At 46.9% G+C, this 18,613-nt stretch overlaps 1 protein-coding gene and 1 long non-coding RNA gene across 3 annotated transcripts in view; one reads left to right on the forward strand and one right to left on the reverse strand.

Moving 5' to 3' along the window:
• Positions 1 to 18,613, reverse strand: part of LOC145346906 (uncharacterized) — an 86,967-nt gene that overhangs the window by 63,142 nt on the left and 5,212 nt on the right. For both annotated transcript variants that reach the window (XR_013887741.1, XR_013887740.1), the window contains exon 2: positions 13,738 to 13,866. This is a non-coding gene — a long non-coding RNA (uncharacterized LOC145346906). The remainder of the gene's footprint in view (positions 1 to 13,737; positions 13,867 to 18,613) is intronic.
• Positions 2,214 to 6,218, forward strand: LOC145346902 (actin-2-like). Its single transcript, XM_080194778.1, has 3 exons — positions 2,214 to 2,291; positions 2,422 to 2,570; positions 4,978 to 6,218. Exons 2-3 carry the CDS (start codon positions 2,445 to 2,447, stop codon positions 5,980 to 5,982), a joined length of 1,131 nt encoding a protein of 376 aa, XP_080050904.1. The 5' UTR covers positions 2,214 to 2,291; positions 2,422 to 2,444; the 3' UTR covers positions 5,983 to 6,218.

Consider the following 18,613-nt stretch of genomic DNA (forward strand, 5'->3'; position numbering starts at 1 on the left):
TTGCGCAAGTGCAGCGACCAAAACTGCACACAGTACTCCAGCTGCGGCCTCACCAATGCCCTATACAGCTGCAGCAAGACCTCCCTACTTTTATATTCAATCCCCCTCGCTATGAAGGCCAGCATCCCATTCACCTTCCTGACCACCTGCTGCACCTGCAAGCTGGGTTTTTGCGACTCATGCACAAGGACCCCGAGGTCCCTCTGCACCGTCGCCTGCTGCAGTTTTTCGCCCCGTAAGTAATAGTCCTTCCTACCATTCTTCCTACCAAATATTGCTGTGGCTCTGGAGTCACATATAGGCCAGACCAGGAAAGGACGGCAGATTTTCTTCCCCTAAAGGACATTAATGAACCAGATGGGTCTTTATGACAATCAACAATGTTTCATTATCACCATTACTGAGGCTAGCCTTCAATTCCAGCTTAAATAGTTAATGCAGTGCACAGCATTAGCCTGGGTCTCAGGATTACTAATGCAGTGACATTACTACTATGCCAGCATCTTCCCCAACTAGACGGTGCTGGTTAGGTGCATTGGCCATGCTAAATTCTCCCTCAGTGTACCTGAACAGGTGCCAGAGAGAGAGTAGGGGATTTTCACAGTAACTTCATTGCAGTGTTAATGTAAGCCAACTTGTGACACTAATAAATAAACTTAAACTTTGATTGAACTGTCTTTATAGGCTGCTGTATTGCTGACACCGACTCTCCTCTCTCTGTTGGTCTGAAGCTAGCTGGCTCTATGGACATTCAATGATCCTGACATGATCTGTCCTTCCTTTCACCAGCGTGTGAGCATTGACCATGAGAGCAGATTTTCTAATGAGCATCACAAGCTAGCATTCAATAATACTATGTTCTATTTCCTACTGCGATTGAGGATAATTTAAACTTGGCTTGCTGCTTGCCTCGCCAAGTTAACGCAACACAAAGCATTGATTAAAACTCACACCTTGTGATCAATTCAAAGAAACTCTAGGCCCAAAGTACCTTCTAATAATTAGACTGTAAAGTGTGGTCTCCTTTTCTGCTCTAAATCCCATTCCCACTACCCCTGTTTTTCTGACATAAGAACATAAGAAATAGGAGCAGGAGTAGGCCATCTAGCCCTTCGAGCCTGCCCCGCCATTCAATAAGATCATGGCTGATCTGTCGTGGCTCAGTTCCACTTTCCGGCCCTCTCCCCATAACCCTTAATCCCCTCTCTTATCAAAGACCCATCAACCCGCGTCTTAAAAATAGTTAGCGAGGTAGCCTCCACCACTTCAATGGGCAGAGAATTTCAGAGATTCACCACCCTTTGAGTGAAGAAGTTCCTCCTCAGCTCTGTTCTAAACCGCCCCCCCTCTTTATCGTGAGGCTGTGCCCCCTAGTCCTACTATCCTTTCTGAGCGGGAAGAGTCTCTCCACCTCTATCCTATTCATCCCATTCATCATCTTATACATCTCAATGAGATCTCCCCTCATTCTTCTAAACTCTAACGAGTACAAGCCTAATTTATTCAGCCTCTCCTCATAGCTCAGCCCCCTCAACTCCGGCATCAGCCTAGTAAACCTCCTCTGCACTCCCTCCAAGGCCAAAATATCCTTGACTTCAGTTGGCTGCTGGGTTCCAGCAATACTTTGATTTTAAAATTTTCATCTTTGGCTTCAAATTCCTTCACTTGCCCCTAACTATCTCTGTAATCTCTACCTGCCCCCACAACCTCCAGAGAAATCTGTATCTCTTGAATATCCCCAATTTTCATCTCTCCACGATTGGTGGTTGTACCTTCAACTGATTGCTCTGGAATTCTCTGTCTTAATCTCCTTCTTTACAACCTACTTCTTTGTCCAAGCTTTATGTGACTCTGTGTCAAATTGTGTTTGGTAATCACTGCTGTGACTGATTTACTGTGTTAAAGATGCTGTACAATTGCAAGTTGCTGACGTTCCTGCTTGTTCCCTCTGTGTCCTGGGGACTGATGTCTGAACAAGTCACCATCTAACAGGGAGGGAAATTGGGAAAAAGAGAATCCAACCACGTGCAAAAAGGTGCGGAGAAATGTTTCAAAGTATGAATAATACCCGGAAGTCACAAAATAAATTACATAACTGGGTTCTTTCTCTGTAACTCAATTCCCAACATCTCAGTGGTACCTTTGACCCATCCCACTAAATCTCATTGGTTGTCTGACTCATCTGATGAGAATGTAGGTGGAGCCTTTTGTACTTTAAAGAGAGAGGATGCTACAGGGGACAGCAGTTGCAGTTTGGAGACAATTATTGGTGTGGCAATATTTGTGAGACGGTAATTACTGACAATCTGGGTGATTGTTGTTGAGAAGGAAGTAATTTGATCATTAATTGTTTTAAAATGTATAATGTGTGCTTTGGGTCTGTGTTTGTATTAATGTTTTTAATTTTCCTCTGTTGTTCAGTCAGCTCCTGTAGATTTTAAACCATGGCTGATGATGATGTTGCAGCTCTGGTGGTTGACAATGGATCTGGGATGTGTAAGGTTGGCTTTGCAGGAGATGATGCCCCCAGGGCTGTGTTCCCCTCCATTGTGGGACGGCCCCGTCACCAGGTGAGCTCTGCAAATAGAATGTACTAACTTGCTCTGGATTAATTCCTTGCCAAGAATGCTGGTTTCATGCTAATGACATTCCTTGAAGGAATGTCATTTGTAAATGCTTGGGAGGGGGCAATATAACTAACCAAACTTTTATGGGCAAGATGAATGGGTTTGTCTGCTGGTAGTGAGCAAAAATATTCTGCTTTACAAGAATTGAGCTGTGACCTGAATTAATTCTCGGTACATCAACCTTCCTAGATTTCTGTCCATCTCTCTCTCAACCTTCCTTTGCCAAAATTAATATGAAGCTCCTTTATTGAGCAGATGGAGGCCTGCCCAATGGGAAGCAGCCAGTGGAAGATTTTAGATCTAATTTTTTTTAGGACCAGTGTGTATCACCCAAGGTGAAGATTATCTGACTGAAACCATGGGAGTGGCCTTTTTCCTTTAGTGCACCATTTAAAGGGTATTGGTAATAAGAAACTGGCTGATTTTACTATTCCCCCTCAGCTTCCCAAGTCTGTTAGACTCCTTGTCCCAAAATCCATTCCCCTGAGACCTTGAAAGGTTGCAGGCATCAGTTGTGTGCCTCTGGAATGATGTTCCCTTGCCTTGTGCTCTTGTTCCACTACCAAAAAATGGCAATATATTGCCTTCCAGTTTTTTATCTAGAATTTGCTAGCAAGCAATTAATATTCATCTTCCAGTTATGGCTTGATGCTGCATGTTAATTTTTCAATTTGGGTCCCATTTTATTAACTGTTGGTAATGGCATTGGAGTCAACTATGATGCTTTTTATGAATGGAGCCTGGTCAAGTGGTTGACCAAGCTCTGTGGCTACATTCAGAATATGAAGTGCTCCCATGTCCTGAGGAATCTCCCTCTGAGATTAAGATCTTGCTGTGAGGAATATTGGTTATTCAACTAATTTTAAAATCAAATTATTTCCTGTAGAAACAAATCTGCATGTGAAGTTCCTTTTCAATTGGACAGTGATGCTCTAATCCATACAAGTCCTATAAATTTAGAATTGTTGTGTACCTGTACTAGCTGGCCAATCTTTCTTGGAGTAAGTGCATATAAACTTTGCAATACTGAACTCCCAATAAAAGATTGGGAATTGCAATTAAAACTTCCCCATGCTAGAGGAGATTAATTTATGATGTGGATTTGCCAGTTTTGGACTGGAGTAGGCACAATAAGTAGTCTCAACACTGGGTTAAAGTCCAACAGGTTTATTTGATAGCATGAGCTTTTGGAGCACTACTCTCCATCTGAAGAAGGAGCAGCACTCCAAAAGCTCATGCTAACAAATAAACCTGTTCAACTGGTGTTGAGACTACTTGACATAATCTAGTTAGCATTATGTCCTGTTGTAGCTAGTTGAGAATGGGGTTGTCAAGCAAGTCAGTAACATTTAGCTGTAATCACTAGGTCAGGTAACTAGCTACACCATCAAGGTAACTCTAGTACAAGGAGCTGGCTCTCAACAGCCGCTGGATGGGCTGTCAAACCATCTCGGCCTGAAGACTAGTGTTTACAATCGCATGGTCAATTGTACCAGCTGAATTGTACATAAGATGTAACAGATGAGTTTACTGAGGGATGAATGAACATTGGATGCTAAAAGAGGCACCTTTTTTCCTCATCAGTGGATCCTATACACTGGTACAAATAGACAAATGAGAACACCATCTCTTCCTCAGTATGGTTTGGACATTAAATGCATGAATGGTCACTATCCTCTTGATTGAGGAAGAGACATTGGTTTGATGTTGTAATGGAATCTTTATCTAAACTTGACCATAAATCAAATCAAACAAACATTCAAATGTCTGCTTTTATGAAGGCCAATGCAGCAGCATTTTCTGCACAGCAAGTTTTCACCAGGTTTGGGTGGAGGGGGAAGGAAATGAACAAAAATTTGGCTGCTTCTCTTGACTGATCAAAGCTCTCCCTTGAATGAATTTGTCATTGTTTCAACATCTAAAATTTAATTGACTAAACTGGCTCATCCCCCTCAAGCCAAGTGCCTCCATTACCTGATCTCTCAGGTGTCATCTAGGCCAATCACACTGAAGGACAACAACAAAAGTGTTAACTTTCTAGTTGATAGTTATTCATCTGATATAGTACCAGTGAGAGCATTCAACCAATCATGTCTGTAAATGATCCAATTAACCCCAGCTCTTTTACTTTGAAAAGTAACCAATTGACTGTCCTTCCAATGCCATCTGATTTGTAATGTGACATTTAGCTAAAAGGTCACTAACCAGAAGGCACTATTTGAAGATGGCAAAAGCATTCAGGAAACCAGCAGTTTTTCAGGTGTTACATGAGTAATGTAATTACATGTGGCCTCCTGTCGTACTTGTAGTTCCTATGGCATGTTTAATCTTTTTTAATTTCCCATTCTAGGGAGTGATGGTTGGAATGGGTCAGAAAGACAGTTACGTTGGTGATGAAGCTCAGAGCAAGAGAGGCATCCTGACCCTGAAGTACCCAATTGAGCATGGCATTGTGACCAACTGGGATGACATGGAGAAGATCTGGCACCACACCTTCTACAATGAACTGCGAGTGGCCCCAGAGGAGCATCCTGTTCTCCTCACGGAGGCACCTCTCAACCCCAAAGCCAACCGGGAGAAGATGACCCAGATCATGTTTGAGACCTTCAACACTCCAGCCATGTACGTTGCCATTCAGGCTGTGCTGTCCTTGTACGCCTCTGGCCGTACAACTGGCATTGTGTTAGATTCTGGTGATGGTGTTTCCCACACCGTGCCAATCTATGAAGGGTATGCCTTGCCTCATGCCATCCAGAGGTTAGACCTGGCTGGCCGGGATCTCACTGACTATGCAGTGAAGATCCTGACCGAGCGTGGCTACTCCTTCACTACCACGGCCGAGAGGGAGATTGTACGTGACATCAAGGAGAAACTTGCCTACGTGGCCCTAGATTTTGAATCTGAAATGCAGACAGCCAGCTCCTCTTCAGCCTTGGAGAAAAGCTATGAGCTCCCTGATGGCCAAGTCATTACCATTGGTAATGAGCGTTTCAGGTGCGCAGAAGCCCTTTTCCAACCATCCTTCCTTGGGATGGAATCTCATGGCATCCATGAGGCCTGTTACAATAGCATCATGAAATGTGATGTAGATATCAGGAAGGATTTGTATGCCAACACTGTCTTGTCTGGTGGAACCACCATGTTCCCAGGTGTTGCTGATCGGATGCAGAAGGAAATCACAGCCTTGGCTCCGAGCACAATGAGGATAAAGATCATTGCTCCACCTGAGAGGAAGTATTCAGTGTGGATTGGAGGCTCCATCTTGGCTTCACTCTCCACCTTCCAGCAAATGTGGATCAGTAAGCAGGAGTATGATGAGTCTGGCCCCTCCATAATCCATCGCAAGTGTTTCTAACCTTAAGCAGATCTGACTTGGTCAAATATTAACATTTAATGTGGTGGTTTTAAACACTCTTGCATGGTATATTAGTTAAGACTGGCCATATAGTTGCCTTGGCTAGGGCATTTTGAGGATGGAATAAGGCCTGTCCAGTTGCCCACTTGCTATCCTAGTAATCCCATCTAGCCTAATGGGAGCTGAGTGTTCACTTTCCTATGCATTATATGCTCAGACTGCGCCCCCACCCCCCGCCCCCCCCCGCCCTCCCCCTCCCCCCCCCCCCCCCCAAAAAGGACAAGATCTCCTGTGAACGGATCCACCCTTGCCAAGTGGCCTTGGATTTGAATCCTATTGACAGTAACATTTTGTACATATTAGTGTTGAATATGTGTCAGTCTAGGTTGACATGGTGTAGCAAGGTGCTGAGTAGGAGCTTTTACTAGGATTGTGGTAAGCAAAAGTTTATCTATTTGTTAAATCTCTGCAAATTAATTATGTCTTGCACCTGTGCAAGACCAATAAAATGATTTTTGACAGAACATCTTGTGACTTCTTATGGGGAATATTGCCATACACTAAAATACCACTCAGCCCATCATGTGCAATGACATCTAATTAATCTTGCAACCTGCTGCTCTCATTCAGAAGTCTTAAATTGAATCTCATGCCATGAATGGAATCTTATTACAATCTGGAGTCTTTAGTGTAACTTTCATTTGGTTGTAACATTAGCTCAGCACTACACTAAGTGTATCAGAGCAGTTAATATCCATGCTGGTCTCTAAAGATCAACTCATTTCACATTGAGTGCTTACAGGGAAAAGCAACATAAAATCCTACAGTGTTGGAAGCAGCCATTTGGCCCAGTAAGTCTGCACTGACTACAACCCCATAATCTCTATGCACAAAGGGCCTATTTGTGCTGTAGTTTTTTTTCTATGTAACTTCCAGATGGCTGCATCTGCAGGTAATTCACCCAACTGCAGCTCCTTATAGAATGTAGTAGATGCACTTGCCAAGAATAAAGAAAATTACAGCACAGGAACAGGCCCATCAGCCCTCCAAGACTACACTGACCATGCTGCCTCACTGAATTAAAATTCCCCAATGCTTCTAGGGACCACTCCCCTTTATTCCCTTCCCGTTCATGTATTTGTCAAGATGCCCCTTAAAAGTCACTACTGTATCTGCTTCCACTACCTTCTCCAGGGAATGAGTTCCAGGTATCCACTACCCTCTGATTTTAAAAGGAAAAAAAAATCTGCCTTGTACATCTCCTCTGAACCTTGCCCCTTAAGCCTATGCCCCTAGTGAGTGACTTTTCCACCCTGAAGAAAAAGCTTCTGACTAGCCATGCCCCTCATAATCTTGTAGACTTCTATCAGGTCTCTCCTCAACCTCTGTCATTCCAGTGAGAATAAACCAAGTTTCTCCAACCTCTCCTCATAGCTAATGCCCTCCATACCAGGCAACATCCTGGTAAATCTCTTCTGCACCTATCTGCAAAGCCTCCACAACCTTCTGGTATTGTGGTGACCAGAATTGAACATTATATTCCAACAGCAGCCTAATTAAAGTTGTATAAAGCTGCAACATGACTTACCAATTTTTAAACTCAATGACCCGGCCTATGGAGGCAAGCATGCTGTATGCCTTCTTAACTACCTTCTCCACCTGCATTGCCACTTTCAGTGACCTGTACACCCAGCTCCCTTTATCTATCAATACTCTTAAGGGTTCTGCCATTAACTATATATTTCCTATCTGGATTAGATCTTCTAAAATGCATTATCTCACATTTGTCCAGGTTAAACTCCATTTTCCATCTGCCCAAGTCTCCAATTGATCTAAATCCTGCTGTATCCTCTGATGGTCCTCATCGCTATCCGCAAATCCACCAACCTTTGTGTCGTCCGCAAACTTACTAATCAAACCAGTTACATTTTCCTCCAAATCATTTATATATATTACAAACAGCAAAGGTCCCAGCACTGATCCCTGAGGAACACCACTTGTCACAGCCCTCCATTCAGAAACGCATCCTTCCACTGTTACCCTCTGTCTTCTTTGACCGAGCCAGTTTTGTATCCACCTTGCCAGCTCATCTCTGATCCCGTGTGATCTCACCTTCTGCATCAGTTTGCCATGAGCGACCTTGTCAAAGACCTTACTGAAGTCCATGTAGATAACATCCGCTGCTCTACCCTCATCAATCATCATCGCTTCCTCAAAAAACTAAATCACTTAGGAACATGAAGGTGGCAGAAAGTGTCATAGACAGGGGTTTTAGAGACGTGGTCACACCCAAAGTGCAGGCAGATAGGTGGGTGACCACTAGAAGGGGCATGCAGTCAGTGCAGGAATCCCCTGTGGTCATCCCCCTCTCTAACAAGTATGCCATTTTGGATACTGTTGGGGTGGATGGCCTATCAGGGGATGATGTAGAGATGCAGGCGTTGGACTGGGGTTTAAGTCTGGTTGGATTTAAACCTGGTGTTGTGAGACTTCTTACTATCAGGGCTTAACAGCAGCAGCAACCAGAGCAGTGGCAATAGAGCTGGTCCTGTTAATAAGCAGGAAGGGACAAAGAGCGCTAAAGCAATAGTTTTAGGAATTCTATAGTAGGTGCTTCCGTGGATGTGAAAGCGGACTGGTGAGGCCACAGCTGGAGTACTGTGTGCAGTTTTGGTCACTGCTCTTGCGCAAGGATATTTTGGCCTTGGAGGGAGTGCAGAGGAGGTTCACTAGGCTGATACCGGAGAAGAGAGACTAAATAGACTGTACTTGTTGGAGTTTAGAAGGATGAGGGGGGATCTTATAGAGACGTATAAGATAATGAAGGGGATGGATAGGGTAGAGATAGGGAGATTCTTCCCGCTCAGAAAGGATAGCAGAACTAGAGGGCACAGCCTCAAGATAAGGGGGGAGCAGTTTAGACCAGAGTTGAGGAGGAACTTCTTCACTCAAAGGGTGGTGAATCTCTGGAATTCTCTGCCCGTTGAAGTGGTGGAGGCTACCTCGCTAAATTTATTTAAGTCACGGGTAGATAGGTTTTTGATAGACAGGGGAATTAAGGGTTGTGGGGAGAAAGCAGGAAAGTGGAACTGATTCACTTCAGATCAGCCATGATCTTATTGAATGGTGGGGCAGGCTCGAAGGGCTAGATGGCCTACTCCTGCTCCTATTTCTTATGTTCTTATGATTCCAGGATGGTATGTTGCCTCCCTGGTGCCAGGGTCCAGAATGACTCTGGGCAGAAAACATTCTGAAGGGAGAGGGTGAACAGTCAGAGGTTGTGGTACATATTGGTACTGACCACATAGGTAGGAAGAGTGATGAGGTCCTACAGCAGCAGTTTGGGGAGTTGGGTAGAAAGTTAAAAAGCAGGGCCGCTAGGGTTGTAATCTCAGGATTACTCTCTGTGCCACATGCCAGTGAGGCTTGAAATAGGAAGATAGTACAGCTCAACATCTGGCTAAACAGCTGTTGTAGGCAAGAGGGTTTCAGATATTTGGACTATTGGGATCTCCTCAGAGCAGGTGAGATCTATACAGGAAGGAAGAGTTGTATCTAAATTGGAGGGGCATAAATATTCAGGTCGGGAGGTTTGCTAATGTCACATGGGAGGATTTAAACTAGTTTGCTGGGAGGGGGTGGGGGGGGGGGCACGGGGGGAAGGGTGGGAACCAAAGCAAAGGTGAATTAACTGAAGGGGAACTAGAGAGTAGGCTGTAAGCCCAGAGGAAGAGCAGGCAGTGTGTGGTTGGTGATCAGAGGGTCTGGTGGACAGAGTGCATTTGTTTCAATGTGAGAAGTGTAACAGGTAAGACAGATGAATTTAGAGCTTGGATTAGTACTTGGAACTATGATGTTATTGCCATTACAGAGACTTGGTTAAGGGAAGGACAGGATTGACAGCTTAGCATTCCAGGATACAGATGTTTCAGACGGAATAGAGGGGGATATAAAAGGGGTGGGGAGTTGCACTACTGGTTAAGGAAAATATCACAGCTGTACTGTGGAAGGAAACTTTGGAGGGCTCATACAGCGAGGCAATATGAGTAGAGCTCAGGAATAGGAAAGGTGTAATCACAATGTTGGGGGTTTACTATAGGTTGTCCAACAGCCAGCAGGAAATAGAGGAACAGATATGTAGACAGATTTTGGCAAGGTGTAAAAGTAACAAGGTTGTTGTGGTGGGAGATTTTAACTTTCCCTAAATTGACAGAGATTCACTTAATGCTAGGAGCGTGGATGAGGCAAAGTTTGTAAGGAGCATCCAGGGGGGCTTCTTGAAACAGTATGTAGATAGTCCAACTAGGGAAGGGGCAGTACTGGACCTGGTGTTGGGAATGAGCCTGGCCAGGTAGTCAGAGTTTCAGTAGGAGAGCAGTTCAGGACCAGTGACCACAATTCAGTAAGCTTTAAGGTACTGATGGATAAAGGTAAGTGTAGTCCTCAAGTGAAGGTATAGGTATACATGGGGAGGTACAAATTGAATTAGACACTGGCTCAATAGAAGAAGCCAGAGAATGGTTGTGGAGGGTTGCTTCTCTGAGTAGAGGCCTGTGACGAGTGGGGTACCGCAGGGATCGGTGTTGGATCCATTGTTGTTTGTCATAGAACATAGAACATTACAATGCATTACAGGCCCTTTGGCCCTCGATGTTGTGCCGACCAGTGGAACCAATCTAATGACCCTCTAACCTAAACTATTCCAATGTTATCCATATGCCTATCCACTGACCATTTGAATGCCCTTAAAGTTGGCGAGTCCACAACTGCTGCAGGCAGGGCATTCCACGCCCTTACTACCCTCTGAGTAAAGAACCTACCTCTGACATCCGTCCTATAATTACCACCCCTTAATTTAAAGCTATGTCCCCTTGTGTTAGCCATCACCATCCGAGGAAAAAGGCTCTCGCTGTCCACCCCATCTAACCCTCTGATCATCTTGTATGCCTCAATTCGGTCACGTCTTAACCTTCTTCTCTCTAACGAAATTAACCTCAAGTCCCTCAGCCTTTCCTCATAAGACCTTCCCACCATTCCAGGCAACATCCTGGTAAACCTCCTCTGCACCCTTTCCAATGCCTCCACATCTTTCTTATAATACGGCGACCAGAACTGTACACAATACTCCAAGTGCAGCCGCACCAGAGTTTTGTACAGTTGTAACATGACCTCACGGCTCCAAAATTCAATCCCTCTGCCAATAAAAGCTAACACACCGTACGCCTTCTTAACAACCTTATTATCCTGGGTGCCAACTTTCAGGGATCTATGCACATGTACACCGAGATCTCTCTGTTCGTCATCACTACCAAAAGTCCTTCCATTAGCCCTATATTCTGTACCCCTGTTACTCTTACCAAAGTGAATCACCTCACACTTCTCCGTATTGAACTCCATCTGCCACCTCTCGGCCCAACTCTGCAGCTTATCTATGTCCCCCTGCAAACTGTAACATCCATCCTCACTATCTACAACTCCTCTGACTTTGGTGTTGTCAGCAAATTTACTAACCCATCCTTCTACACCCTCACCTAGGTCATTTATAAAAATGACAAACAGCAGTGGCCCCAAAACAGATCCCTGAGGCACACCACTAGTAACTGAACTCCAGGTTGAATATATCCCATCAACCGCCACCCTGTGTCTTCTATCAGCTAGCCAATTCCTGATCCAAACTGCTAAATCACCCTCAATCCCATGCATCTGCATTTTCTGCAGTAACCTACCACAGGGAACCTTATCAAACGCTTTGCTAAAATCCATATACACCATGTCAACTGCCTTACCTTTATCCACCTCTTTGGTCACCTTCTCAAAGAACTCGATAAGGTTTGTGAGGCACAACCTACCCTTCACAAAACCGGGTTGACTATCCCTAATCTATATCAATGATCTGGATAATAATGTGGTAAATTGGATCAGCAAATTTGCTGATGATACAAAGATTGGAGGTGTAGTGGACAGTGAAGAAGGTTTTCAAAACTTGCAGAGGGATTTGGAGCAACTAGAAAAATGGGCTGAAAAATGGCAAATGGAATTTAATGCAGACAAGTGTGAGGTATTGCACTTTGGAAGGACAAACCAAAGTAGAACGTACAGGGTAAATGGTAGGACTTTGAAGAGCGCAGTTGAACAGAGGGATCTGGGAATACAGGTACAGAATTCCCTAAAAGTGGTGTCACAGGTGGATAGGGTCATAAAGAGTGCTTTTGGTACATTGGCCTTTATAAATTGGAGTATTGAGTATAAAAGTTGGAGTGTCATGGTAAGGTTGTATAAGGCATTGGTGAGGCTGAATTTAGAGTATTGTGTACAGTTTTGGTAACCTAGTTACAGGAAGGATGTAAATAAGGTTGAAAGAGTGCAGAGAAGGTTCACAAGGATGTCACCAGGACTTGAGAAGCTGAGTTACAGAGAGAGATTGAATAGGTTAGGACTTTATTCCCTGGAGCGTAGAAGAATGAGGGGAGATTTGATAGAGGTGTATAAGATTTTGATGGGTATAGATAGAGTGAATGCAAGCAGGCTTTTTCCACTGAGGCTGGAGGAGAAAAAAACCAGAGGGCATGGGTTAAGGGTGAAAGGAGAAAAGTTTAAAGGGAATAATAGGGGGGGATTCTTCATGCAGAGAGTGGTGGGAGTGTGGAATGAGCTGCTGGATAAAGTGGTAAATGCAGGGTCACTTTTAACATTTTAAGAAAAACTTAGACAGATTCATGGATGAGAGGGGTGTGGAGGGATATGGTTCAAGTGCAGGTCAGTGGGACTGGGCAAAAAAATGGTTCGGCACAGATAAGAAGGGCCAGAAGGCCTGTTTCTGAGCTGGAATGTTCTGTGGTTCTATGATAGGGATTCAGGACCGGCACATTCCTATAAGGATGAAGGATAAGTATGGCAAGTTTCAGGAACCTTGGAAAACGAAAGGTATCGTGAGCCTAGTCAAAGAGAAAAAGGAAATTTATCAAAGCTAGGAGGCTGGGAACACATGAAGCAAGTGTGGAATACAAGGAAAGTAGAAAGAAACTTAAGGAGCCAGAAGGCCACAAAAGGATCATTGGTCAGCATGATTAAGGAAAATCGCAAGGCTTTTTATACATATATAAAGAGCAAGAGGGTAGCCAGGGAGAGGGTTAGCGCACTCAAGGACAGGGAGGGAATCTATGCATGGAGCCAGAGGAAATGGGTTAGGTATTAAATGAGTACTTTGCATCAGTATGCACCAAAGAGAAGGCCTTGGTGGATGATGAGTCTGGGAAAGGGTGTGTAGATAGTTTGAGTCATATTAAGATCAAAAAGGAAGAGGTAATGGGGTTCTTGAAAAACATTAAGGTAGACAAGTCCCCAGGGTCTAATGGGATATATCCCAGAATACTGAGAGAGGCAAGGGAGGAAATTGCTGGGGCCTTGAGAGAAATCTTTGTATCCTCACCGGCTACAGGGGAGGTAGACTTGCGGGGGGGGGAGGGAAACAGAGACTGATAGCCAAATTCTGCACACGAGGACGGCCTCAACCAGTATCTTGGGTTCATGTCACACTATCTGTAACCTCCATGACTTGCCTGGGCTTGCAAAATCTCATTAATTGTCCTGGCTGGAGACATTACACATCTCTTTAACCTGTGCTTAACCCTCTCTCAACTCACATTGTCTGTACCTTTAAGACTTAATTTACAAAATAATGGTTGGAACACCAGTCTTTACAGGTAATTGAGTTTGTGTCTTTATATGCCATTTATGAACAGAACTCCTACTTACCTGATGAAGGAGCAGCGCTCTGAAAGCTAACAGCTTTTGCTACCAAATAAGCCTGTTGGACTTTAACCTGGTGTTGTGAGACTTCTTTCACGGGACATCCCAGAGGATTGGAGATAGCCAATATTGTTCCTTTGTTTAAAAAAGGTAGAAAGAATAACTCAGATAATTATAGGCTGGTATGACAGTGCTAGGGAAATTGCTGGAGAGAATTCTTTGAGACAGGATTTATTCCCACTTGGAAATAAATAGATGTATTGGGGAGAGGCAACATGGTTTTGTGAAGGGGAGGTCGTGTCTCACTAACTTGATCGAGTTTTTCAAGGAAGTGACGAAGATGATTGATGACGGTAGGGCAGTGGTTGTTGTCTACATGGACTTCAGAAAGGCCTTTGACAAGGTCTTTCATGGCAGACTAGTGGTGTTCCTTGAGGTTCAGTGCTGGGACCATTGCTGTTTATGATATATGTAAAAACTGATCTGATTAGTAAGTTTGCTGATGACAAAGGTTGGTGGATTTGGGGATAGCGATGAGGACCATTAGAGGATACAGCAGGATATAGGTCGGTTGGAGACTTGGGCGGAGAGTTGGCAGATGGAGTTTAATCCGGCAAATGAGATAATGCATTTTGGAAGGTCTAATACAGATGGGAAATGTACAGTAAATGGCAAAACCCTTAAGAGTATTGATAGGCAAAGTGATCTGGGTGTACAGGTACACAGGTCACTGACAGTGGCAATGCAGGTGGAGAAGGTAGTCAAGAAGGCATACGGCATGCTTGCCTTCATCGCCCGGGGTATTGAGTTTAAAAATTGGCAGGTCATGTTGCAGCTTTATAGAACCTTAAGTTAGACCAGACTTGGAATACAGTGTTCAATTCTGATCACCACACTACCAGAAGGATGTGGAGGCTTTGGAGAGGGTACAGAAAAGATTTATCAGGATGTTGCCTGGTATGGAGGGCATTAGCTATGAGGAGAGGTTGGAAAAACTTGGTTTATTCTCACTGGAATGATGGAGGTCGAGGGACGAACTGATTGAAGTCTACAAGATTGAGGGCCATAGACAGAGTGGATAGATAGCTTTTTTCCAGAATAGAAGATTCAATTCCTAGGGGGCATAGGTTTAAAGGGGGTGCACGAGGCAAGTTTTTTAACACAGAGGGTGGTGGGTGCCTGGAACTCAATGCTGGGCGAGGTCATGGAAGCAGATACGATAGTGACTTTAGGGGTGTCTTGACAAATATATGAATATGATGGGAATGAAAGGATATGCTCCCCGGAAGGTTAGGGTATTTTAGTTGAGTCGGGCAGCATGGTCGGTGCAGGCTTGGAGGGCTGAAGGGTCTGTTCCTGTGCTGTAATTTTCATTGTTCTTTGTTAAACAGCAAGGACCCTTTCACCGCTCAGCATCACACCTCTGACAGGGCTATGCCAGTATCATTTTCCCTCATGTTTGGCGACAAACATGTGACTCCTTGGTGAATCTGTTATTACTGCAGGGAGAAGAAGAGGGATTTGAAGGGAATAAAGTGAATGGCACGGTTGTTGTTGCACCTGGAATTGTCAACAAGAGTCAATAATGAAATGGTCATCTCCCAGTCAAGGCCGTAAGGAACCACAGACTTTCCCCATTGTTGGTAACCTATTTTAAAATTAAGGAGTTCCCCCATTTAAGATTGAGATGAAGATTAATTTCTTCTTTCAAGAGTCTTGTTAGTGTCTGGAATTTTCATCTTTGAGAGTAATGGTGGGCTGGGTCATTGAATATATCCCAGGTTGAGTTTGAGAAATTTTTATCTCGTTCTTTATCAATTTGTAACCCTTCTAGTGTTAACTCTTGGGATTTAAGGTAACCACGGGCCAGGTTCATTTGCACTGTGCTGTCTGGATCTGGAATGCGCTGTTTGAAAGACAGGTTTAATAACAAGCTTTAATAACTGTCAAAGTAGAAAGTTCTGGAAATACTCAGCAATTCAGGTTGTATCTGTGGAGAGGGAGTTGAGGTTTCTGGTGCATTTTGGTCTGAAACATTGATCCTGAGACTGCCAGGCTTGCTGTGTCTGCCCAGAATTAGTAGCTTCTAGAATACTCTTCCAGCAATTGATGCAGCAATCTACCAACCATCTTGCAACAGAGGCAAATGTTATCTTGGGTTAAATAAAGCGCCAAATGAATCCTCCCTCTTTTACCTCACAAAATGTAAAACTAATATCACTAAAATTGCTGGAGCCAAAAAGTCATGAAGTGAATTTGTATAGCACCAGGCACAGCCTCAGGCTGAGGTTTCACTGAACTGGGTGAAAACCAAGGCATACCTGATGAAGGAGCAGTGCTTTTGCTACCAAATAAACCTGTTGGGCTTTAACCTGGTGCTGTGAGACTTCTTACTGTGTTTGAACTGAACCTGACAGAGATACTGGCCAAGGAATCCATCTGAGAGGATTCACCCTGGCCCAGGAGCACTGCACACTCACCCTCACCCTCTGCATCCACCCTCACCCTCTGCACCCTCCCTCACCTTCCGCAGCCTCCCTCACCCTCACCCTCCGCACGCTCCCTCACCCTCACCCTCCGCACCCTCACCCTCTGCACCCTCCCTCACCCTCTGCATCCACCCTCACCCTCCGCACCCTCCCTCACCCTCACCCACCGCACGCTCCCTCGCCCTCCGCACCCTCCCTCACCCTCTGCACTGTCCCTCACCCTCACCCTCCGCACCCTCCCTCACCCTCACCCTCTGCATGCTCCCTCACCCTCACACTCCGCACCCTCCCTCACCCTCACCCTCCGCACCCTCCCTCACCCTCACCCTCTGCACCCTCCCTCACCCTCACCCTCCGCACGGTCCCTCACCCTCACCCTCAACACGCTCCCTCACCCTCACCCTCCGCACCCTCCCTCACCTTCCGCACGCTCCCTCACCCTCACCCTCAACACGCTCCCTCACCCTCACCCTCCGCACCCTCCCTCACCCTCACCCTCTGCACCCTCCCTCACCCTCACCCTCCGCATGCTCCCTCACCCTCACCCTCCACACACTCCCTCACCCTCACCCTCCGCACCCTCCCTCACCCTCACCCTCTGCACCCTCCCTCTCCGTCACCCTCACCCTCCACACGCTCCCTCACCCTCCGCACCCTCACACTCTGCACCCTCCCTCACCCTCCGCACCCTCTCTCACCCTCACCCTCTGCACGCTCCCTCACCCTCACCCTCCGCACCCTCCCTCACCCTCTGCATCCACCCTCACCCTCCGCACCCTCCCTCACCCTCACCCTCCGCACGGTCCCTCACCCTCTGCACTGTCCCTCACCCTCACCCTCCGCACCCTCCCTCACCCTCACCCTCCGCACCCTCACCCTCTGCACCCTTTCTCACCCTCTGCATCCACCCTCACCCTCCGCACGGTCCCTCACCCTCTGCACTGTCCCTCACCCTCACCCTCCGCACCCTCCCTCACCCTCACCCTCTGCACGCTCCCTCACCCTCACCCTCTGCACGCTCCCTCACCCTCACCCTCCGCACCCTCACCCTCACCCTCCGCACCCTCACCCTCTGCACCCTCTCTCACCCTCTGCATCCACCCTCACCCTCCGCACCCTCCCTCACCCTCACCCTCTGCACGCTCCCTCAACCTCTGCACTGTCCCTCACCCTCACCCTCCACACCCTCCCTCACCCTCACCCTCCGCACGCTCCCTCACCCTCAGCCTCTGCACCCTCCCTCACCCTCAGCCTCTGCACCCTCCCTCACCCTCACCCTCCGCACCCTCCCTCACCCTCACCCTCTGCACCCTCCCTCACCCTCAGCCTCTGCACCCTCCCTCACCCTCACCCTCCCCACCCTCCCTCACCCTCACCCTCCGCACCCTCCCTCACCCTCACCCTCCCCACCCTCCCTCACCCTCACCCTCCCCACCCTCCCTCACCCTCACCCTCCCCACCCTCCCTCACCCTCACCCTCCGCACCCTCCCTCACCCTCACCCTCCCTCACCCTCCACACCCTCCCTCACCCTCACCCTCCCCACCCTCCCTCACCCTCACCCTCCGCACCCTCCCTCACCCTCACCCTCCGCACCCTCCCTCACCCTCCACACCTTCCCTCACCCTCACCCTCCACACCCTCCCTCACCCTCACCCTCCGCACACTCCCTCACACTCACCCTCATGGGTGGTCTCGGCAAGTGACAGTTGTGCAGTGGGCGGGGTTTCAGTGACAGTTGGGTAGTGGGTGGGGTTTAAGTGACAGTTGTGCAGTGGGCGGGGTTTCAGTGATTGGCAGGTGGATGATGGGCAGGGTTTCTGTGACAGTTGGGTAGTGGGCGGGGTTTCAGTGATTGGCAGGTGGATGGTGGGCAGGGTTTCTGTGACAGTTGGGTAGTGGGCGGGGTTTCAGTGATTGGCAGGTGGATGGTGGGCAGGGTTTCTGTGACAGTTGGGCAGTGGGCAGGGTTTTGGTGATTGGCAGGTGGATGATGGGCAGGGTTTCTGTGACAGTTGGGTAGTGGGCGGGGTTTCAGTGATTGGCAGGTGGATGGTGGGCAGGGTTTCTGTGACAGTTGGGCAGTGGGCAGGGTTTTGGTGATTGGCAGGTGGATGGTGGGCAGGGTTTCTGTGAGTGACAGTTGGGCAGTGGGCGGGGTTTTGGTGATTGGCAGGTGGATGGTGGGCAGGGTTTCTGTGAGTGACAGTTGGGCAGTGGGCGGGGTTTTGGTGATTGGCAGGTGGATGATGGGCAGGGTTTCTGTGACAGTTGGGTAGTGGGTGGGGTTTCAGTGATTGGCAGGTGGATGATGGGCACGGGTTCTGTGACAGTTGGGCAGTAGGCGGAGTTTTGGTGATTGGCAGGCGGATGATGGGCAGGGTTTCTGAGACA

The sequence above is a fragment of the Carcharhinus amblyrhynchos genome, chromosome 8 (assembly GCF_965287045.1).
Source record: "Carcharhinus amblyrhynchos chromosome 8, sCarAmb.v2.hapA, whole genome shotgun sequence".
Classification (NCBI taxonomy): domain Eukaryota; kingdom Metazoa; phylum Chordata; class Chondrichthyes; order Carcharhiniformes; family Carcharhinidae; genus Carcharhinus; species Carcharhinus amblyrhynchos.

Coding starts and splice junctions, on each gene's coding strand:
- LOC145346902 (XM_080194778.1), top strand. CDS start 2,445: ATGGCTGATGATGATGTTGCAGCTCTGGTGGTTGACAATGGATCTGGG. Junction 2,571..4,977: donor TGGGACGGCCCCGTCACCAG/GTGAGCTCTGCA, acceptor TTCCCATTCTAG/GGAGTGATGGTTGGAATGGG.